This window comes from Enhydra lutris, unplaced genomic scaffold (assembly GCF_002288905.1).
Source record: "Enhydra lutris kenyoni isolate GAN:26980312 unplaced genomic scaffold, ASM228890v2 scaffoldscaffold36, whole genome shotgun sequence".
Lineage (NCBI taxonomy): Eukaryota > Metazoa > Chordata > Mammalia > Carnivora > Mustelidae > Enhydra > Enhydra lutris.
Genome location: NW_019154120.1, coordinates 8,952,222 through 8,976,278, shown reverse-complemented (window position 1 = coordinate 8,976,278; position 24,057 = coordinate 8,952,222). Strand labels below are relative to the sequence as shown.

Here is a 24,057-nt window from a genome sequence, read left to right as displayed (position 1 = left end):
GGAATTGTGATGCCACCAACTTTGGCTTTCTTTTTCAACATTCCTCTGGCTATTCGGGGTATTTTCGGGTTCCATATAGATTTAGGATTATTTGTTCCATTTCCTTGAAAAAATCAGTGGTATTTTGATAGGGATTGCATTAAATATGTAGGTTGCTTTAGGTAGCATAGACATTTTCACAATATTTGATCTTCCAATCCATGAGCATGGGGTGTTTGTCCATTTTTTTGTGTCTTCCTCAATTTCTTTCATGAGTACTTTATAGTTTTCTGAGTACAGATTCTTTGCCTCTTTGGATAGGTTTATTCCTAGGTATCTTATGGTTTGGGGTACAGATGTAAATGGGATCAACTCCTTAATTTATCATATTCTAATTGTATTATTTCTTCTGAAGTTATTATTTAGAACTTTTTATTTTTTTAAGATTTTGTTTAGTTTTTTGAGACAGAGAGGGCGAGCACAAGTCGGGGGGAGTGGCAGGCAGAGAGAATGGGAGAAGCAGGCTCCCTGCTGAGGAGGGAGGGCTCAAGACATGGACGCCTAACCAACTGAGTCACCCAGGCACCCCTTTCTGGATCATTTAAATAAAAAGAACTTCCTCTCTGGTAGACCTGGCTGGTGCACCAGCCTGGCTGGCTCTATCAGTGGAGCATGCAATTCTTGATCTTGGGGTTGTGAGTTTGAGCACCACACTGGGTTAGAGATTACTTAAAAATATATATATATTTATTTTTTAAGTAATCTCTAACCCATTTTATATATATTAAATATATAAATATACACATTTATAAGTATATATATTTTAAGTAATCTCTATATTATATATATGTGCATATATATAATATATATATATATTTTTTTAAAGTAATCTCTAACCCAGTGTGGTGCTCAAACTCACAACCCCAAGATCAAGAACTTCCTTCCATACAGTATTTTGTTCATTTAGACATAGTTGGGATACAGGGTAGGTTACTTTCCCTTTCTTTAAATGAACTGGATCACTAGCATTCCCCAGTATTAAATTAGGTTTCTAAAGTAGTATTATAAATTCATGAATTTAAACTTATTGGATATTTTCCATAGTACCTGTACTTATCATCCTTATGATATTCAAAAGAGCAGAACATTTTTTATATTAACAACTGCAAACATTTGATGAAATCATAGTACTCTTTTGTAGTTTACTTTGTGGTATGACAAGATATACACTCAATGGCATGACTCATCTTCAAAGAGTCATGGGTTCTTATAATAGGAAATATTTTAAGACCACAGTCTGCATGGATGAGTATGTTGCTGCAATTATGGTCACTATTTCAGGCCATTTTAGAGGAAAAATGGGACATTTATAAATATGCTAAATCCTTGTCACTCTACTCAGTCACAGTTTCTGATATCTTTTTTAATATTTTATCTTGATTACTTTTGGACTTTCAGCATCTTATTTCTTTTTACCTTCTCTCTTAAGACATTATCTATTTCATTTACTTGCTCTTATGTTCCTTATAGTTTATTCTGAAATACTTTTTCTTTTATTTCTAATTCTTTTCCTAGTAGTATAACATTTCTGAGTTTCTCTAATTCTAGGGTGTGCTGCTCCTTCATATTATATATAATTTTATTATTTTTGTTTAGGTCACAATGAAAAATTTGTCTTGTTTTCTTTTTCTCTAGTGGGCATGTATTTCTAGAATGTTCTTATCTATAGCGTACTCTAGAATTATCTATAGCATACTCTAGAATACTCTCTCTGTATTCTATATTCTACATATATAGCATACTCTAGAATGTTCTTATTATCTATAGCATACTTTCTTTATAAGAGCATCATTCCTTTCTTCATTCTTTTGTTGTTATACTAACATAACATGATTCAACCATGATCCTTTTTGTTACTCACTCTTACATAGAAAGAGAGTGGAAGAAAAAGTGTTTTCTAGAGCTCACTACTCAGTATTTGTGTAAAGTGCCCTAAATTTATGACCTTGTCTTGTCCTTTCCAAAACTCCCTGACTCTGTTCCCTAACTGATTTCTCTGGATCACTCTGCCTTTATTGCCATTGTTCCTTTCATATCGATTCCATTTTCATCATTTCCCACTTTAGTACAGGGTGTTTTGTTTTGTTTTTTAAGATTTTTTTTATTTAGGGCGCCTGGGTGGCTCAGTGGGTTAGGCCTCTGCCTTCGGCTCAGGTCATGATCCCAGGGTCCTGGGATCGAGCCCCGCATCGGGCTGTCTGCTCAGCAGGGAGCCTGCTTCCTCCTCTCTCTCTCTGCCTGCCTCTCTGCCTGCTTGTGATCTCTATCTGTCAAATAAATAAATAAAATCTTTAAAAAAAAAAGATTTTTTTTTATTTACTTGGGAGAGAGAGAAAGAGAGCAGGAGCAGAGAGAGAGAGAGAGAGAGAGAGAGAGAGAGAGAAAATCTCAAGCGGACTCCATGCTGAGCATGGAACCCAATGCAGGTTTGATCCCATGACCCTGAGATCATGACCTGAGCTGAAATGAAGAATCAGATGCTTAACCAACTGAGCCACCCAGACACCTCAAGGATGTGTTTTTAAAGAAAGTTTTATCTGTTTTGGTTTTTGAGAGTATACAGGATATAGATTGTTGCATTTCAGATTTCATTGTGGGCCTCTTGCCCTCAATGTGTAAAACTCCCTTAGTTTCATCTACTGTTTTCAAATCAACCTGACACATTTTCAGGGGAGGTGTACTGTCAGTTTGAGGTTCTCCTGTTCTCAGGGTATGTTGTTCCTTCCATTTAATTTTCTCAAACAGATGCTGATATTCTGGAGTTCTTCAAGCTGAGTAGATTGTCTTAACACACCTGTTATCTTAGGATTTTAGGGAAAACTTCCCACCTCATTTTGCTATAGGCTTCCATGGGTTTTAATTTTGTTATTGTCATTGCTCTGCCTATTTTCATGCAGAGATTTGCATACACTAAAAGGACTGCCACCACCGCACCACTACCATCTTCCCACAGGTCCCCATGGGATAGCTATGTGGATTTCAACTTCAGATTCCCAAACTTTCATATGCGGCCTTCAGAAATCCATTTGCCTAAAGAAGTTCGTACTTTTCAAGTGAGTTCTCTTTTCCCACATTACCCTCCATCCACTTTTCAAATGAAAGTCATGCTCATCTCCCAACCCAAGTGTGGTTTTAGAACATTGTGCCAGTGGGGAAAATGCAAAAGTACCAAACATAGAGATATTTTGAAATATTTGTTTTGAGAAACCAGCTAATCAGTGGATCACAAAACTTTTGTCATTTCAAGTGGTTTTCTCATTTCTTTTTCATAAAAATACTGGAATGGGGCCTAATGGATTTGTCACTTTACAGATAATAAAAAAATTAATTTTGTTATAAGATCAGAAGTAGCTTTGTCATTTATTTAGAAGGATATTAAAAAACAACACAAGCAATGCCTTTGCTATAACAAAACATCTTCCATATCTATTAGCATGTGATCAACTTTCTCAGTGCCTACGTTTAAAAAAGAATAGAGAAAACTGATGATAATTCTTATTTCATTCTATCAATAAGTAATTTCATCCATGGATACACAAACTAATTGAAAAAATGTATCTATCTATCTCATTAAGAAATGCATTTCCAGCAAATGATTAGTTTATATTTAATAATTACTTATCACAATATATGCTGTCTTGTCTTATTTTTAAGCAACCATGTACCCATAATAATTGTAGAGATAATTCAATCCAAAGAAACTTTTTAACATTTAGAACCTTACAGCCACAATATATACATACAAATTTTATATATGCATTTTTATTGCATGTTATTGAGTAAAAACATTTTCAAATATAAACATGTTACAGTATGATGATCTGGGGAAGGTGAAATAGAAATAAAAATTCAAGAAATAAAATTATTACAATTTTTTGAGTAGATGATAGCATTACAGTTCTGTGGGTTTTAGATGTTAACATTCTGTAAGATATGATGCAACCATTTTATTTAAAATATTTAAAATTCAGCAGGAAATTCATTTTTGTATCTAAATCAATATACTATTTCGTCAAGTCTTTAAAAAAAGTAAAGGATACATTAGCATGAGAGCAAAACAGTTTAAATACCACTAAGATTAACTATTTAGAGTTTTATTTTGACTTAAAGAATAGAAGAAAATTTGCTGTGAGCATAGTTAAACGTTTTATTCTTTACTACCATTCTTTAAGATTGAGGGAGGGAATTAGGTGAAGATTAGTTTAAATAATTTTGGCTAAAATTTTTGCAGTTATGTTAAATTTTGGAGGCTTCTCCATGCACTTAGAGTTATTAAAATCATTTGGAACCTTTACCTTGTTGTTAGCTATCCCTGGGTCCACTGCATTTGGGTCATTTTCTATTTGGGCACATTTCCTCCTTTCCTCACTTTTCGTAAGAATATGGTATCACCACCAGAACCTACCCAATTGCTAAAAACTTGGTCTTAGACTCTGTACTATCTGATACTCAATACTTACTCCAAAGCCAAATTATAAATGTATGCATCAACATGAGGGCAATGGGAAAAGCCATTGCATTGTGTTAACCAGCATCAGTTTGATTACATCACTGAAAAAATGACTCAACTTTCAGTGTGAAGAAAAGATTTCGGGGGTATAGGTGATGAGGAAAGTTCTATGAGTCTGTTGGTAATCCAGAAAGAAACAATCAGGTGTCCTAAGTTTGGTTGGGGGATGTGGAGAGTTGAGAAATATACACATGAAAAACATTGTGATGCTTGGTGATTCAGTGAATGTTGGAAATGTACAGGGATACTAGGGTGTTAGAAGAGGTTTTGGATTTCTGACCTTATCTATGGAGTTGACTTCCACCAAAGAAGGCACATCACGAGGAAGAGAAACTTGAGGGGAAATGATCATGTATTCAAAACTGAGTATACTGAGCTTGAGGTAGGAGTGTTTGGTGGGACTTGGAATTTATGAGTTTAAGAAAGAAATGTGAACAATGAACCATGAGATGGTGATGGAAGCATGGGAGTGAATGGGATCCTGCCCCCACCCCCACCCCCGTGTTGGTATACTGAATGAAACAAAAGACGGTTTGGAGGATTAGTACCAGGTAAGGCAGACGGAGAAAGGGAAACTGCAGAGAAAGAAAACCTTTCCTCCCGTGAGCCAGAAGAAAAGAGTGCTTGAGCAAAGGCATTGTTAACAGGAATCAGATTCTGCCATGGATTCAAGTTAAGGACAAGGTTGAATATTGTGTGTTGGGAAATATTGTGAATGGGTGTAGCAAAAGCCAATGTAGGAATGAGTGAAAGGGGAGCATGGGGAAAATGTGAATGTGAGCAACTCTTCCAAGGCACTTGAGAGTGAGAGGAAGCAGAGCTGGAGTGGAAACCTCCAAAACGGGAAAAGAGGTGTTTTTTCCAGAGGTGGGAAAGAGAGAGAGAGAGAAAGAAAAGGAGAGGATCTGCTATACTTGATCTCTCATACTTTGCTTTACAACCTAAATGAAAACTATCAGGCAACTAAGTGTTGATGAGGGAGAAACCAAGAGATCTTGAAAATCCAGCAGGTGAACAGTTCGTAGAATGAATTAACCAAGTACCCCAAAGGTACCAAATCCTGACTACAAATGAAATGATTAGTGTTTGACTCTAGGAGAAGGCTATTTTAAGTTCTTTAACAAGAGGAAAGAAGGAAAGATTCATATAGATGGTTGAAAATTTGTAGATTATGTTACAAGAAGTTGAAGATCTTTCCTATCTATAGCTTTCCTGCTTTTCCATAAATGAAGCTGCAAGATCATTTGTTGAGAGTTATGGGAGAAATTATGGGTTTAGTGTCTGAGGAGATTGAATTTTGTTGTATTATTAATAACATTGACATAAATATTGAACACAATATTTCACAAAAGCCAGATCTTTGGGATAAGCAATAACTACCTAATCATTTTCGATTGTTTTGAAGGGTAAAATGTGAGGCAAAATCAAAATAACAGGGTATGTTAGATTATATTTTTGTGCAATTTTTGAAGTGAAATTTTCTTTTCCTACTTGATCTGAATAAGTAAGAAAATATTTTTATTTGTAAGTTACACAATATTTTTGTTTTCCAGAATCATCTTCAAAAAGACTTTCATTCCATGCTAATTTGAATGTAGGAGAATAAATATTTACATATAGCATTGCTAATTTTCCAGAAGCAAATTATGGTAGATATTTCTGAAGTCAGAGATGTGAAAAGTTGCCTGGTTTAACCTTTCACAAATACTGCATTTGAAAAGAGAAATTTTAAAGAGGAATTTTGGAATTACATTATGATGCAATTTCAGAAAAAGAAATAAGAGACTATACTTAAATTTAACTATTAAATAAAAGGACCTGAACTTGGAAAATGCTTTCTAATGCTGATTCATTCACTTTCTCAGGTACCTTCTATTTCTGTCACTTTCAATTTAAGTTAATGTGATATATCACTTGTGTATGACATTCATAATTCTGCTAAAATAATCCTTAACATATACACATCTATAGCTTTCAACCTTTCAGCTACTAATTAGATTTTAATTATAACTCCATTAATCTCAACCTGAAGTTTAATAGGGTAAGTAGCAAAATTAAGGTGATTTTGAGTCCAAAGTATAATTTTAAAATGATCAAAATAACTCAAATTTTCATAGGGAAAAGTATAGTTGTTTTATTAATCTGGCCATCAGAGTGGGTTTTTTTTTTCCCTGTTACAGTGTTTTAAGTGCCTTCACTGTACAATATTTCATTTACTGTTTGTATTTTATTTTTTGCTGTTTCCTGCCTGGAGTGTGTAGGAACAGTGAGAAGGCCAGAGTGACTCATAGAATAAGAGGTAGGAGTAGGAGAAGAGCACTGAGGGGATCCAGGACCAGGCAGATGGTAAGGACTTTGACTTATACTCTGAATGGGTTGGAAAGCCACTGGAAAGATTTGACCACAGAATTACATGATTTGATTTACTTTGAAAATGCTTTATTGACTGCTGTTTGGGGAAAGGGACTACAGAGCTACATGGAGAAGCAGATTGTGGCAGCTATTAAAATAACTGATGTGAGAGAACATGGTGGCCTTTGATCAAGACAGTAGTAGTATAAGTAGAGAAATGGTTGGATTTACTATATATAGTTTGAAGGCAATGCTGAATTATTTTGATTTTGGTTTGGATATGATGTGTCAGAGAAAGAAAGGAGTTAAAAATAAATCCAAAATCCTTGGTCTGATTAAAGGGAAGGATAGAGTTGATACTTAACTGAAATGGCAGAGATTGGCAGAGAAACAAGTTTAGGGGAATTCTTAATTTGTCTTTGCAATGTGTTAAATTTTAGATACCTATAGAAGTGACAAGGAGTTGGACATGTGGGTCCGAAGTTCAAAGGAGACCTACAAGATAGAACTAGACGTTTGGAGATTGTCAGAATTTCGATTAGTGTGCAGTGCTGTGGGTGCACATCAGCTTTCCCAAAGGAGTGAATGCATCAAGTGAACAGTTCCAAGAACAGAGCTTCAAACACTTTAACCTAATGTTTCTAGTGAATTTTTCCAAAGGAAAGGATGACTAGACACATTTAAAAATTTTTCCTTTATTGTTCTTTGAAATTTTGAAATTGTTCTGTCCTTAATTTATGAGTGCAATTCATTTTTTCCCAGTGATTATATTTTTAATAACATTTTCTTTCATATCTTAAATTATACTATTTATCTTTGTCCTTTTTTTCCCCGTATCAGACATTGTGATTTCAAATCTTGGCTATTTTATTCATGTTCTTGGTTTCTTCGTATGTCCAAAGATCCTTGATTTTCCACTACCATTGAAAATGGAATTATTTTAGATAATTGGTGTGGATTTCCCATACTGTATGAAAAGTTATTTTCTTACCTCTTCTCTCCTTTGAGTGGTAACATTGACTGCAGTCCTGTTAACAGTGAGAGAGCTTATTGATTGATCTAATTCCCTGAGAATTAACGGTCAAGATTTTAGAAGTAAAACTAAGGGCATTCAATTACCAGAATGAATTGGGTTTTACTTTGGTGAACTAAAACCAAAACCTGATGCTTTGATTTCTTTGATTTTACTCTTGTAATTAATTATTTTCTTTAGCAAAGTGACTTTTAGTTTAGTTTACTTTAGTTTAGCCAGAGGTGAATGCCACATTGTCTATTTACATGAAGTAGGGTGAGACACACATTGACAGGCTTTGAACTTTGTCGCATTGTATCCGGTTCCACACTTGCTTTCCATGGCATGTTCTCCATGTTACTAACTCTGAGCAAAGAGCCTCTCTGTACTCGGCACATCGGCACCCTAACACCATTGTAGTTCATTTCGAGCATGTAGCTGTAAGTCTTTTGCCTTTCAGTAAACTATACAACGGCTTTTAGCTTTATAATTATAGGTGTAGCTACCAGTTTATAATTAAGAACTCAGGTAATGAATTTGACAAAAACATTCTTAAAATGTGCTCTTCCAGTTACTAGCTTTGCAAATTTGGGGAACTTGCTTAAGCCTAGTAAAAATACGGCTTATTTTTCTTTAAGGTAAAGATGGTACTATATACCTAACGCATAGGATTACTCTACCTTTAACTCAGGAAATACATATCAAGTCCAGTTCCTAGAGACTATTACATACTCAATATTACTATTAACAATGATAATGTTATGAGTAATATCATTTTAATTATAAATAGGTAGTATAATGTTTGCTTTTATTTTCTAATTTATTGTGGGATTCCTTACAAATTATATAAATTCTGAAAATATTTGCCTACATATTTTAGGGAAAAATATAAGTTAACAAAACAAAATATTATATGTGTATGTATTACGCATTTTGTAGGTTTATCAAATTTTGTGTTTCTGCTGAGAACTATAAGAACAGTTAGGAGGAAAAATTACTGTGTGTTTCCAGGATTTTTCTCATGTTCCTATGTTTCTCTTTATAGACTATTTTTTAGAGCAGTTTTTGATTAACAGCAAAATTGAGTGGGAGATACATACACTCCCCCTGTGCTCCCTGTCTGCACTTAAGCACAACCTTCTGTTATCAGTGTCCTTCACCAGAATGATACACTTGTTACAAATGATGAGCCTACATTGACACATCACAGTCCATAGTTTACCTTAGAGTATACTCTTGGTGTTGTGCGTTCTCTGGGTTTAGACAAATGTATAATGACATATATCCACCAGTGTTATACCAAATAGTTTCACTGCCCTGAAAATCTCTGTGTGCCACTTACGCATCCCTTCCTCCCCAAGAACCTGAAAAGCACTGATTTTATATTGTCTCCATGGTCTCGCCTTTTCCAGAGTGTCAAAAATTAGAGTTATACAGTAAGTAGCCTTTTCAGATTGGCTTCTTTCACTTAGTAATACATATTTAAGTTTTCTCTGTGTCTTTTCATGGCTTTTTAGTGCTGAATAATATTCCATTATCTGGATATGCCATAGTTTATTTATCCTGTTTTCCTGCTAATTTATTGGCATCTTTTATAAACATATTTTTACCAGTTCTAGCGTTGTATAGATGATTTTTTTTTCCCATTGCCCAAGTTTGCCTCTATTATAATCTATATACTCTTTGGACTTAATAAAAAATGGACATTAAGTAGGATTATGAAGAGTCCTGTATTATAAATATTCAAGATTATAAGATCAGTATTAATTAGATTTCTTTAGAATTCAGTTGGTCAGTTACCAGGATTCTGTGTGGTAACCAAGTTTTGCCCAATTTTTTCAATTGGTGAGTTTGGATTTATGGAGATTGCTGATTTGTTTTCTAACAACCAAGAATTTTTCAAATATAAGAAATAAATGGTTTAACTACATTAATTACCACAGCAATGATAAAGCCTGCTGGAATCCACATAAAAAGAAATAAAAAACTAAACTAAAAGCAAAATGAAAGACTAATATGAGTTATCCTGGAGCCAGACACTGGAGCATTATGTGATTATAATTTTAACTTTTCCTTTTTTTCAGTTTAACATTATTCCTGGTCAGCATGAAAATGAAATGGAAGAAATATCAGGAGATATAAAGGAAGAATCAAAATCTCAAAAGAGCAAGGATAGACTGATCTCTGAGTTAAGAGCTGAGGTAAGATATTGGATAAAGATTGTAACACCAAAGCATACCTGAAGGTTATTAAGTGATATACTATTTTAAGGGGTATAATAGAGGCATTGTTGGTTACTCTATGAAGAAGGATTCTGCCAAAAATAAAAAATAATAAATATAAGCAGTTTGTATAGGACTTAAAATGCTGTGGGATGATACTGACTCATCACTAGATTGGAATTACCTGACTATTATAAAGACAAAATATTTGATGAAAAAAACAACCTATAGCAATACGATTCTAACTGTGAGTAAATACTTTTTAAAGGGTCAGTTGGGGGTGCCTGGGTGGCTCAGTGGTTAAAGCCTCTGCCTTCGGCTCAGGTCATGATCCCAGGACTGGGATCGAGCCTCACATCGGGCTCTCTGCTCAGCGGGGAGCCTGCCTCCTCCTCCTCTCTCTCTCTCTCTCTCTGCCTGTCTCTCTGCCTACTTGTGATCTGTCAAATAAAAATTAAAAAAAATAAAAATAAAAAAATAAAGGGTCAGTTGGCTGCTGGATCTAATATGTTAGGTTATCATCAGGACCAATGATTGACAAATGTGTTACATGTAGCTTCTGGTGGAATTAACATGGCTTTTGGCAGCCAACAGTGAGAGACAAGGCAGGGTAACTTCACTCTTATTAGTTCATTTCTTAGGTATGACAAGTGAAATGGCGGGAACATTTATTTTTAACACGTCTACCACCATCACCACCTAAAGAATTTTCACAGATTGTAAACTCTGTTTTCTCCATCATGTTATTAAAGGAAGAATTATTGTTCTTATAGATAGATTATTGTTCCTATAGATAGGATATTGAATTATTTGTACTACATAGTAAATAGTGTTAGTACCCTAAAAGTGGAAAATCGTAAATTACTTATTTTGTATCATAATTTTGGAAGAATGTCTTGGATATCAATGTGTAGCAACAATTCAGGAAATATAGGGTGGGAGAAAGGAGATTTGTATTAGATGCTTTCTTCTTTCTAAAGGTCCATAAAGACCGAACTCACACTACAGTATATTTTATATCAGAAGAACATAGCGCAGTGGAAAATGCATAAACCAAAGATTTTGGAGCCAGAAGCAGCTCCATTACTGATTACTTTATTCTGGTCAACTCCTTATATCTAAGTCTCAGTATACAGATTGATTGAAATAATGGAAGTAAGAATAATAAAAGTCATCACACAGGATTTTTGAAATGATCACACACTGCAAGGGAAAACTGGTCGGAGGCAGCCTGCCTTGATTTGGGGAGTTACACAAAGTTGTTAAGGAGAAATAGCTCTTCTTGATTGAATCAGCGTCATTCCTTGCCACCTCCTCCATGAGTCATGTAAAGAAAGAGGTGGTGGGTGAGGGAAGGGATATGAGAGATCCATGATGAGAGAGGCTGATGTGTTGAAAACAATTCTTTCTACCAGTTAGGTCAAAAGGGAAAATGGCGGTTTGTGTGATGGCTATTTTCTTAAAGAAATCAAACCATCAGGAGAGGCGCCATTTTTTCTTGGTCCTGAGATCTGAGAACATCTTAGATTAAGCTTTGCACAACATGTATAAAAGCTTTACTTAGCAGTTAGATACAAAAACAGAGAAAGACGCATCTGGCTATATATTATAACTCTCCTCAAAAGCCGAGGATGTAATATTTTATCATCATTTTCAGATGCACTGGGAGCCATAGCAACATAGGATCTCTTTTTTAGTTTGATTTAGTAAAAAGTTTGGAGACTCATTTATTAATTATATGGCCTTGTGTTAGGTGTTTCATATCGATATAACTCAACTGTGTTTCTGTGTTTAGGATATAGACCTTTTACCACCTAAAGATAATCTCCCACAAGACACTCAAGTACTATGATATATGGTTTTATGATTTAAAAATTCTTAATAGAGCACTGAAAGCTGAAAGCAAATGAAAGACATGAATTGGCTATGTCTAACTATGTACACTTAAGGGGTATATTCTGTTGAATTAAATTGAAGAAGGAAAGCTTTGTTCAAAAGAAAACAAATAAAATATTAAATAAAATATTGAGACAGGTTCTAAATAGAAACAATGAGCTTGTGTGTGTATATGTGTGTGTTATATATGTGAGCATATGGTTCATTTCAGTTTTAAGTTAGTATAGAAGCTATTTTTTTTCCTTCGAAAAGAAGACAGATAACCACCCTTTGCTGGCATTATTTTATTTTTTACACTGGCTATGTTTAGGTCTCTAAAACCATATCATAATGTGTAATATGTTTTCATAAAAGCAATTGTGTGATTGTGCTATATCTTAATTCAAATATAACCTATTTTTAAAAATCAGGTTTTTGGGGTGCCTGGGCAACTCAGTCAGTAAAGCATCTGTCTTCAGCTCAGGTCATGATCCCAAGGTCCTGGGATTGAGCCCCTGCCTTGGGCTCCCTGCTCAGCAAGGAGTCTGCTTCTCCCTCTCCCTCTGCCCCTCCCCCTGGTTCTGTTCTCTCTCTCTCCCTCAAATAAATAAATAAAATCTTAAAATATAAAAAATAAAAATTGTTTTTTTTTTTAAGATATATAATCAGTATTGCAGTTTGTGTGCGCACATTCATCTTTGGGTATTTAAAATGGCTTAGGGTAAATTCCTAGAAATAGTATGGCTTAGTCAAGAGAATGTTTATTTTTTAAATTTTTTATACACATCACCAAATTGTCCTTTAGAAATATTATATCAATTTACATTCTCACTCGCCTGCAATAAACATTCTCTTGCCTGTATAAACATTTTCATTTCATTATTCTATAGCTAACAGTATATATGATTATTTTTAATGCTTTGCTAACCGATAGACAAGAAGGTCATTTTAATTTGTATTTTACTTATCTATACATAAATTTCTAGTTTTTTGTTCATTTTTACTGATATAATGTTTATTAAAATAGCTACCAGTTACTGATAACTACAAATATGTCACATTTATAGTGCTGGGCCATTGAAATATAAGATCTCATTTAATACCTTAACACTTTTATGAGCTATATATTCTTTTTTAATTTTGTTTTTACTTTTATTAAGGTTTTTATTTTAATTCAGCATAGTTAACACACTTCTTTTTGTTACATTTTTGTTTTATGATCTGTATATATTTTTGTCTACTTTTAAAGGAAAGAGCCTTTGAGAATTTACCTTGCTCAAGGTTACAAAATAACCTCAAACATTGTTGGAATAATTTCTCACCTATATTGTCATTTAGTTCTAGTTTTCCAGAGTGCACACTCAGATTCAGGTTAGGCCACTTACCAAGGCCACGAAGCTAATGAGTTTGAATCCAGAAGTCAAATGGGGCCGGCAGTCCATCTCTGACATTGATGACCTGGTCTATCACCTTGTGAGTTTATTGAAGAAATGTAATGAATTTCCAACAATATTTCTTGAATTGGAAAAAAACGGTATTTTAATATCAAACATCACAATTTTTTTTAACATTGATGATCCCTATTTATGATGAACAACTTTTAAACAGTTACTAATACTCACAAATTTGATAATAGTATTGTTTTCACTTGACTGGTGTGTTCTCCTTATTTCTTAATCTGCCTCATTTTTTTTTTTTTTTCCGAAGTAAGCTTCTCATTGTAGAAATTTGGTCAAAGAAATTTGAAATACAGCATTGACAGAAAGGCCCCATAGTATTTACATAATTGGCTTTTCTAGCCCATGTGTGAAGAGGTGAATTCTTGGCACACCAAGTCGCTAGGTGAATGGCTGTGTCTTGGTGTATGCATACGTCTAACACAAACATTTCATCTGTTTTCCATATTTAAGACCAAGGCCCTTCAAACTGGAAATGAAAAGTTTGTTTAGAATGGAAATTAATTGGCATTCTGAGTCAAGAAATCATTACTTCTTTCTGCTGTCTGGATGCTGCTTAAAACCAAACTTAATCAGGAAACACTCCTTTTATATTTGTTTTAGGCCAACATTTTTGGGATACACATTCATCCAAGGGAAAATAACTGTTTTATCTTGTATTATTCTAAAAAACACGTTGCCAACATTTCAGTTTTAAACTTTTTGGAATTTTGATTTCTTATTTTCTTGTTTCTTATTTGTGAATTGTTCTTTTCTCACCTATCCAAACATTTACATCCAATTTCTATTGCACTTTGGAAAGATGAAGTCAACATACTTTTCCCTATTTAGCCCAATAAGTACAACTAAAAACTCTGAAGATCTTTTCTGGTCCCTCACTTTATGTCTCCCATTCTGATACTAGCGAATCGTCCATAGTAGGCGCTGCCAGCTCTAGCTTAGGGCTCTGCTGTTGACATGTATTTTCGGATACTTCATTAGGGTTTAAATCTTTCTATATGGTACCAAAAAAATGCTCTAAAAATGATTTTTCTTCATAATCCTAATTGAATGCAGCATAATATAAACTGAAGGGACCAAATATATTCATTTGTTTTTATTTCTCTCTATTTTGGAGTGTCTTATTTTTTAAAAAACAATTTCATTTATTTTGAGAGAGAGAGAGAGCGAGCACATGCATGTGCATGTGCGAGAGCATGAATGGGGGCACAGAGGGAGAGGGATAGGGAGAATCTCAAGTGGACTCCACACTGAGCACAGAGCCCCATGCAGGCCCGATCTTGGGATTCTGAGCTCACAGCCTGAGCCAAAACCAAGAGTTAGACGCTTAACCGACTGAGCCACTCAGGTGCCCCAGAATGTCGTCATTTATTCACTTTTAAAATGCTGCATCCTAACTGAGGGAAAAAGACCCAAATGGGTAACATGTTAAATTTAACTAGTGATTATGGAAGTAGCCCTCCTTATTTTGCTTATGCAAGACAAAACATAAACATTTGTACCATAAAATTTTCATACCCAGATATCATCTTATTGATTGGGTTTCAAAGGAAAATTTTCTCAATGTGAACATCAAGCAGAGTCTCTCTGTTCTCTCTGCGTAGGCACAGTGAAATAACAGAGAAGTAGAAAACAAAACAAGATAACACAAATAGTCCCCATGCTCATTTGTTCACTATCTTATCCATTTACCAACAAGTATTGATCAAACATCTCCAGTGTGCTTGGCACTAAGGGTATGAGAGAGTGATGGACCCAGGGATGGCCACAGTGGGAAAAAACCCCACACCCAAGACCGTTAAGTACAGTGTGTTCTATACATCAGTAGGTGAAATATAGTGACCTATGTAAGTACATAGAAAAGATGTCCAGAACGAGATATGCAGTAGGGGTGTCAGCTAGCCAAGTGATGAGTGCTGGTGGGAAGGGGAGAATCAGGTGAGACAGTGAAGACTACAGCATTAGCAGGAAATAATGTAATAAAAAGGGTGATCTGATCTGTAGAAGATTTAGACCATTTCTTTTGAGTAGAGGAATATATTGAAACGTTTTTTAAAAAAATATTGACGTGTTAACAGTGAAGCAAAAATTCCTCCTTTCCCTCTTACATAGCAATAAATATCAGGAATTATGAGGATTTGGGACAATATTTTAATCCCTAGATGAGTAAACTAACATAGTCAATAGGAGCAGTTCATCGCCAGATTTTGTGTGGTAAAATAGGGGAAAATATAGAGGGCAGGAAAATGTTTTTGTTCTATGTTAAAAAAAGGAAAAAATTATTTTCAATGTTATTTCTTAAATTCTAATTCAAACTTTCATTCTGTATATATTGTATGCTACATACTGTACTAGGATCTAGTAATTCAGTGGTGTGTGATACAGAAATGGACCTGGCCTCAGAGAGGGATACTCTCTGAAGAGAGAGAACTGCCTTCAGTGAGGGATACAGGATTCTTAAAAAATTATAGTTAAGTGCATGTTTTCAAATATATGGGATCTATGTAGCAGATTTGCATGATGCTGGGAAAGTTGACCTAGTTATAAATTTTAAATGAAGAAATGCCTGGGATTTTATTTATTGACAGTTAAATAGTATTATCTTTGACTGGAAGGGAGTTATATAATTAGAAATCCAATTCCATCATAATTTAATTTTCTGAGATTGCCACAAAAGATGTTAATCTAAATTGATTTAAATCTCTTGTATATCATACCTCTGACTTTACATGTTGTAATAAAGTGAGTTAGATTACTGAGAATACTCTTAATGTATCAGAAATAATTGTATAATTTTGAAACAGGATATTGATGGCTGGAAGCAAGTTAATTTAGAAGACTGTTAATGACATGGATTTAAGCATTCTGGCACATTTTGGGTTTGTATTGACAGAACTCAGGAAACAGAATCTCTAAAGAGATATTTTATGTGAGTAAGCCATTAGAGAAAAATAATATTCTGGAAAAACTGAAAATTAAACTGTCACACATGGATATGCATTCTGGTTATTTAGACAAATATAAGTCTAAATAGTCCAATTATCTAAGACCAAACTGTCACTTGTCTTGCGTTTACAGAAAACTGATAAATATAGAAATTGAATAACAGATGAAAGCCTGTAATGATTTATCCAGGGAGTATTAGGTGCCTTGAATGATAGATTTTTTTTTTTTTTCAAAAAAGTTTTAGAATTTTGTAGGGTGGGCTGAAGAATGTAAAATTCCTTTGTGCAGATGCCCCACCAGCAGTAGTTTCCTGGTGGTCAGGTGTTCAGAAAGCTTGTTAGCTAAATTAGATTGATGATTTAATTACAATCTGAGATTTTTTTCTTACTCATAAGGTCTTTATTGTATTCTTTTGGATAGAAAGCAGTCTGTGTGGGAATGGAAGAGACTGTGGTAAGGAAACCTGCCAACCCCTGTCACCTAGTGCTTTTCTTGATGACCTGCCTATGGCTTCCAATCTGATGCCTTCCAGGTCTTGTCCTCTTTTGGGTGTAAACAAATATATTTGGGACTTTACTGGGCCGCTTGGCCCATCATTTCTGTGCATTTATTTCAAGATCCAGCTTACTATTTTCCATAGGGGCAACAAGTGGGCTTGGCTTTGTATTGTCATGCTTATTTACATTCCATAATCTCATCAATTATTACTCTCACTGCTTCAAACTCAAAACTTCTACTAAAACTGTTAGAGTACAGTTGCATGTTTAACAAGGGTTCACATATCCAATAAAGAGAATTAATTCTATTTTAGATTAGTGGTATTTGATTTAGAACTTTCCCATTATCATCCTCAGAATGTTTCCCTTAGAGAACACGTTTTCATATGAGCTAAGTGAACAGTCGCACTTCTCTTCTGTCGAAATCCCAGGTTAATACGAATGTGACATAAGGGACTGTCAGTTTGGTGGGAGAGCTCAGCTTCATTCTGCAATAGTGCTTGCCTCATGGTAGATGCCCAGCGAATGGCTGTGCTGGAATGGATGTGGGGAGGGATAAAGTACATCTCAAAAAGAAGAGGGCTTTCTATTTTGACCTTTTGTGAGGTTGAAAGAAAAAAAAAATCAAAATGGAGAGAGGGCATGACTTTATGTCCATACTCATTCAGAATATGATTTGATGTGTTTTATATTTGACTATATTCGATATGTTCCCAGCACAATGATTTCATGTGTGCCCGCTGATAGAGCTTGGTGAGTGTAATGTTTTAAAGGACAAGTGTATCAAGAAACCAGTGGCTAGTCACCTAAGCTATAAAGATAAGCCCAATTTTCATGTTATACTCTACCTTCTGGGTTTAATTGAAGAAATTCAGTACCCTCTAAACTTCTTATTAAATTCATTTATTTCCTAGTAGGGTAGGATGTTTCTCTCAATTTTTAGAAATTCAACTATATTTAAAATATTTAAGCAATAGAATATGCTATTAGTTAGATAACCTTTATAAATACAGAAATTTAAAACTTTGTTCCTAATATGTATAACCCTGGTAAGCATGGGTGTCTATTAGAATAATTATTTTTTATCATTGAAAAAATTTTAATTCCATTATAGTTAACTTACAGTGGTATATTAATTTCAGGGGTATAATATAGTGATTCAACAATGCTATACATTATCCAGTGCTCATCATGATAAGTGCACTCTTTTTTTTTTTTTAATCCCCATCACCTATTTCTTGCATCCCTCCACCCCCCTCCCCTCTGATAAACCTCTGTTCTCTGTAGTTAAATGTCTATTTTTTGGTTTGTCTCTTTTTTCCACCCCTTTGTTTCTTAACTTCCACATATGAGTGAAATAAAATGGTATTTGTATATTTGCCATTTGTAATGTACAATGCCATTGTAAATTTGCCATTATACTCTCTAAGTCCATCCATGTTGTTGCAAATGGCAAGGTTTCATTCTTTTTTATGACTGAATATTCATATACATATGAATATTATAAAATATATGTACATATATATATTTAGAAGTCTGTTAGTGATATGGATTTAAGCATTCTGGCACATTTTGGGTTTATATTAACAGAACTCAAGAAACAATCTCTAAAGAGATATTTTATATAAAAAATATGTATGTGGGGCACCTGGGTGGCTCAGTGGTTTAGCCTCTGCCTTTGGCTCAGGTCATGATCCCAGCATCCTGGGATCGAGCCCCACATCGGGGGTCTCTGCTCAGCAGGGAACCTGCTTCCCCCTCTCTCTCTGCCTGCCTCTCTGCCTACTTGTCATCTCTATCTGTCAAATAAATAAATAAAATCTTAAAAAAATGTATGTTTTATATGTATTTTATATTACAGAAAAATAATATTCTGGGAAAACTGAAAATTTTTTTTCATATGGCTGCTCTGCCTGCTTGTGTGCCTGCTCTTTCTCTCTGTGTCAAATAGATAAATAAAATTAAAAATCTGAAAAAAAAATTTATGACTTATTTGAGAGCGAGAATGAGTGGTGGGGAGAGCAGAGGGAGAGAGAGAGAGAGAGAAGCAGACCCCCCGCTGAGCAGGAAGACCAGTGCAAGGCTCCATCCTGGGACCCAAAGATCATGAACTGAACTAAAGGCAGATGCTTAACCTACTGAGCCCTCCAGGAGTCCTAAATAAATTTTTTTATTTTTTTTTTAAGAGACACTTAGCTAACTGTGGCACTCAGGTGCACAGGGATTGCTGGGGTTGCCTTCTTAATTTCTTTTCCTGTTGCTTCATTATTGGTTTAAAGGGTTGAAACATTTCTCTACATTGATTTTGTATCCTTTAACTTTACTGAATTCATTTATCACTTCTAGTAGGTTTTTGATGTAATCTTTAGGGTTTTCTGTATATGGTATCATGTCATCTGCAAATAGTGAAAGTTTTATTTCTTCCTTACCAGTCTGGGTGCCTTTTGTTCTTTTTGTTCCTGGTCTGATTGCTCTGGCTAGGAATTCCAGTACTAAGTTTAATAAAAGTAGTTAGAGTGGACACCTTTGTCTTATCCTGATGTTAGGGGGAAGCCTGTAAACTCTTCACCATTGAGTATAATGTTAGCTTTGAGTTTTTCATATGTGACCTTTATTATGTTGAGGTATGTTCCTTCTAAACCTACATTGTTGAGGGTTTTTATCATGAATAGATGTTGTACTTTATGAAGTGCTTTTTCTGCATCTGTTGAGATATCATATGATTTTTATCCTTTCTCTTATTGATGTGATGTATCATGTTATTTGATTTGCAAATATTGAACCACCCTTGCATCTCAGGAATAAATCCCACTTGCTCATGGTGAATGATTTTTTTTTAATGTATTCTTTGGTTCGGTATGCAAAAATTTGTTGATGATTTTTGCATCTATGTTTATCACAGATACTGCCCTCTAATTCTCTTTTTATCTAATATTTTTAACTGGTTTTGATATCAGGGTAATGTTTGTCTCAAAGAACAAATTTGGAAGTTTATCTTCCACTTCTGTTTTTTGGAAAATTTTGAGAGGAATAGGTATTAAGTCTTTTTTTAATGTTTGGTAGAATTCACCTATGAAACTGTCATGTCCTGGACTTTTGTTTGTTGGACTTTTTTTATTATTGGTTCAATTTCATTGCTGATAATTAGTGTGTTCACATTTTCTACTTCTTTCTAATTCAGTTTTGGTAGGTTATGTATTTCTAGAATTTACCCATTTTTTCTAGGTTGTCCAATTTGTTAGCATATTAATTTTCATGATATTCTTTTACGTTGTATTTCTGTGGTGCTGGCTGTTATTTCTGCTTTTTGATTTCTGATTTTGTCTGAGTTTCTCTCTCTCTCTCTCTCTCTCTCTCTCTCTCTTTTTGATGAGTCTGGCTAGAGGTTTATCAATTTTGTTATCTTTTCAAAGAACCAGCTCCTGGTTTTATTGATGTGTTTGATCTGTTCTATTGATTGTTTGTTTTAGTTTCTATATCATTTATTTCTGCTATTACTTTATTATTTTCTTCTTCCTGAGGGTTTTGGGTTTTGTTTGTTCTTTATTTTATTGCTTCCTTGGGCATAATGTTAAGCTGTTTATTTGAGACTTACCTCACTTCTTGAAGTAGGCTTGTACTGGAATTATTATTTTAATAGCAATGAATCCTATTAGCTTTTCTTTTCAGTACTGATCTGCTTAAGTTCAAAACAGTTGTTCTGGAATTATTTGAGTTTTATAGACTGAGGCCTTTTCGTGTGTTTTTACCATAGGTTGAAGTACTGTGGAAAAAGAAAAATTTTCCAAGGTCCATATTTGAGTCTATGACTTTAAGCTTTCTAGTAATCACCACAATAATAATTATTGTACTAAAGAAATAAACAAGTGATAAGATAATTATTCTTTTTTTAAAGATTTTATTTATCTATTTGATAGACAGAGATTACAAGTAGTCAGAGAGGCAGGCAGGGAGAGTGGAGGAAACAGGCTCCCCGCTGAGCAGAGAGCCTGATGCAGGGCAGGATCCCAGGACCCTGAGACCATGACCTGAGCTAAAGGCAGAGGCTTTAACCCACTGAGCCACCCAGGTGCCCCGATAAGATAATTATTCTTAACAATGTATTTTTTAAGGATTTTATGTATTTATTTCAGAAAGAGAGGGGAGAGAAAGAGATAGAATGAGCGAGCACAGAAGCATGAGCAGGGGGAGGGGCAGAGGGAGAAGCAGACTCCTCGCTGAGCAGGGAACCCAATGTGGGACTCTGTTCCAGGTTACCAGGACCCTGGGATTTTGACCTGAGCCAAAGGCAGAGGCTCAACCACCTGAGCCACCCAGGTGTCTCTTTACAAAGTATTTTATCAACCAAAGAGAATATGTCTTACAAAAAGTGGAGGGTGAGCATGGATAGAATTTAAAAAGGCCAAAAGAGAAAGGAAGAAGAAAAGTCACTTAATCTCTGCATCTTTGCCTTAAATATTAAAAAGTAATGGAAGGTACACATATATCTATTAAAATACATGTTTCTGTTTTCTTTCAGACTGAGTATCATTATATATTTACAGCTAATGTTTATGAATGCTTTGTAGGTCCCATGTGCTTTATAAGCCCTTAACATATATGATTTCACTTCATCAACACATCAACCCTATAAGAGAAGCACTATTCTGGTTTTTCTTTTTACAGATGAGAAAGCAGACTCAGAAAGTTTAGGGAATGTGCCCCAGGCTTCACAGCTAGTACATGGCTGAATTAGAATTAAACCTCACACCCTCATAAATCAACTAAATATTTAAGTATTTTTCTTCTTACTGTTTTGAACCTATTTTTTTAATGTTTTTGGAACATAGGCCTCCTATGTTACAGTGTCAAATACAAATCTACAAAGCAAGCAAACCCCAGCTATATGATGCAGCTAAATAATGATACAATATGTGATTACAGGAACACTTGCTTTTTTAATATATTAAAAATATGTTTTAACCATGATTATCAATCCACCAGTCTTAAAAAATCATCAAGTATCCTTTAAAAAGGAGTGATTATGTGCAATACAAAAGCAGGCTTTGCCTTGCTGCACTTTAGAAAATTTGAATCTGAGCCATTTGGGTAAGAATGTAAATGAACAAGACAATTATTACCAAACACTGGAAATTCATGCTCTCTAGCACAGAGAAATAAAATGGGAAATATTATTCATTAGGCCATCACTGACTTTTGTAAGGAGATCCCACAATCCTGATCACTGTTTTTTGTTTGTTTAGCTCCTGGGTCCTTGAAAATTTCTGCTCCTGTTCTACATTTTCTCTTCTTCTGTGTCATATCCTTGCCTCCACTAAGGTTTATCTGTTAATGCAAGTTGAGTAGAAACCAATGTCATTCAAAACTCCTTAGATTGGATACTTTGACTACCCCTATAGGGGGAGGGAAGAAGGTCCTTCCTCAGTCTATTTTACTTTGTGGAGGTGAGGAGATGTGGAAGTGTTGGGAGGAAGCTGAAGTAAAAAACAAGTACATTAAGAAACGCAAAAGAAATTTGCCTGATTCTAGATGAGAGCCAAATTTTCCTTACAAGTGATTTTGAATTCAGGTCATAAATAATTATTGGAAACTAAATTTCAAATTTAGTTTGACCTTTATCAAATCTGCTGGGGATATCTTTTCTCTACCATAAATGTCTAAGAATTTTTCAGTAAAAAGGTCAGGTGAGTTGAAGATTCTCATGTAATCGATCCATAGGCATTGACATTTGTTTTTGAATTTGGACAAAAGTTCGTGTTGGACTTTAGCTCACTGACATATTTGAGTAATTGATTTTTTTAACTGACTTACACTTGAGAAATATTTTTTCCTTTTCTAAAACAGAAAATTTAAACTACAGATGTAAAGCTGCACTTACATATACCTCTAATATTGCTATCAAAACTCAAAACAGTATTTTGCCAGGCTCAAACTTTTAACCTTACCAAGTGACTAAAAACATTGAAAAAATCTCAAAATTGTAATATATTTATAGTGCACAGTGGAAAAGCACGTTTTACATAGATGTTTTATCTATCCCTGCCAGAGTATAAATAAAATTCTGCAAATATTGAGAATAACAGGGAGACACTATGAATAAAAGTGAGAAAACCATTCCTACTTTCATGCATTGGTTTCTGAATGTATATATCCAGTGTACTGGGACACAGCCTCATACGTTGGCCATTAGTATGTCACAAATAGGGGACTGTGTCCTGCCTTGTAGAGTTGCTCTCTCAAGTTGGAAAACACAGATGTCATTGTACAAACCATTCTCACCTTGTTAGGCTTTTGCTGTTGGTTTGTGATTGGTATTTGGAAGACTGGTGCATCCCTTGGTTTACACCCATTTTTTTTCTCCTTTGTTAAATGTACCCAAGCTTTTAGGTGATGTTTCAGGAACAACAGGAATCTATGTTGGTAAACCACTTTCTATGAAGTCTTTAGATCATGGTGCTGGCAGACAAGAGAAAAGACAAACTTAAAGTACTTTTCAATTCAGGTGAAAACTATACATTGCCCCTTACAGGAAGGTTTGGGTATATTGTCACTAAATGGCTATTCTCTGAGGCTCACAGATCACACATTCAGTCAGGGAACAGCTAGATCACCCTGCTGAGAGGAAGCCCATTCCATTGGACCCAGGAATAACCTTGAACCCTGATATTACAGCTCTATTTATCACCCATTATTCAAGCACTAGGCTGGTGGAGGATTGAGAGTGACTGATGTTAACTGATGCCACCATCCTTCCCATTTGGTTGCTAAAATGCCTCTTCTATAGTTTAAAGGGAAAAAAATCCGGCAGATAGGATATGGGAGTCAAAAAAAAAAATCATGCTTTTTTATGTCCACATCCATATGTCCATCCCTGTGCCTCTTGCATAGACGTCTTTGTCTTTAGTCTTTCAGTTTTGCTTTGTATCGAGGCCCCTAGCCAAGGGACCATGTGATTCACCACTTTCCAGTCAGGTGTGTTTATTGTTACCTTTAGTCACTTGTCCTTTCATTCAACATTGATGACAAGTGTATTTCTCCAAGTATTGGGAGGATTTTTTTCTCACCCCTGTCTTTCAGGGCCACTGCTAAGTAGGTAGGTGCTCAAGTACCTTCTATTTTTATCTCCTGCTGACCTATCAAGAAGATG

The 24,057-nt window shown here is 34.9% G+C and overlaps 1 protein-coding gene across 1 annotated transcript in view; it reads left to right on the top strand.

Annotated features, from left to right (window-relative positions):
• Positions 1–24,057, top strand: part of LOC111154290 (coiled-coil domain containing 102B) — a 139,410-nt gene that overhangs the window by 77,027 nt on the left and 38,326 nt on the right. Inside the window, exon 5 of the mRNA XM_022513795.1 lies at positions 9,998–10,114. Coding sequence (XP_022369503.1) covers positions 9,998–10,114 — 117 coding nt within the window. The remainder of the gene's footprint in view (positions 1–9,997; positions 10,115–24,057) is intronic.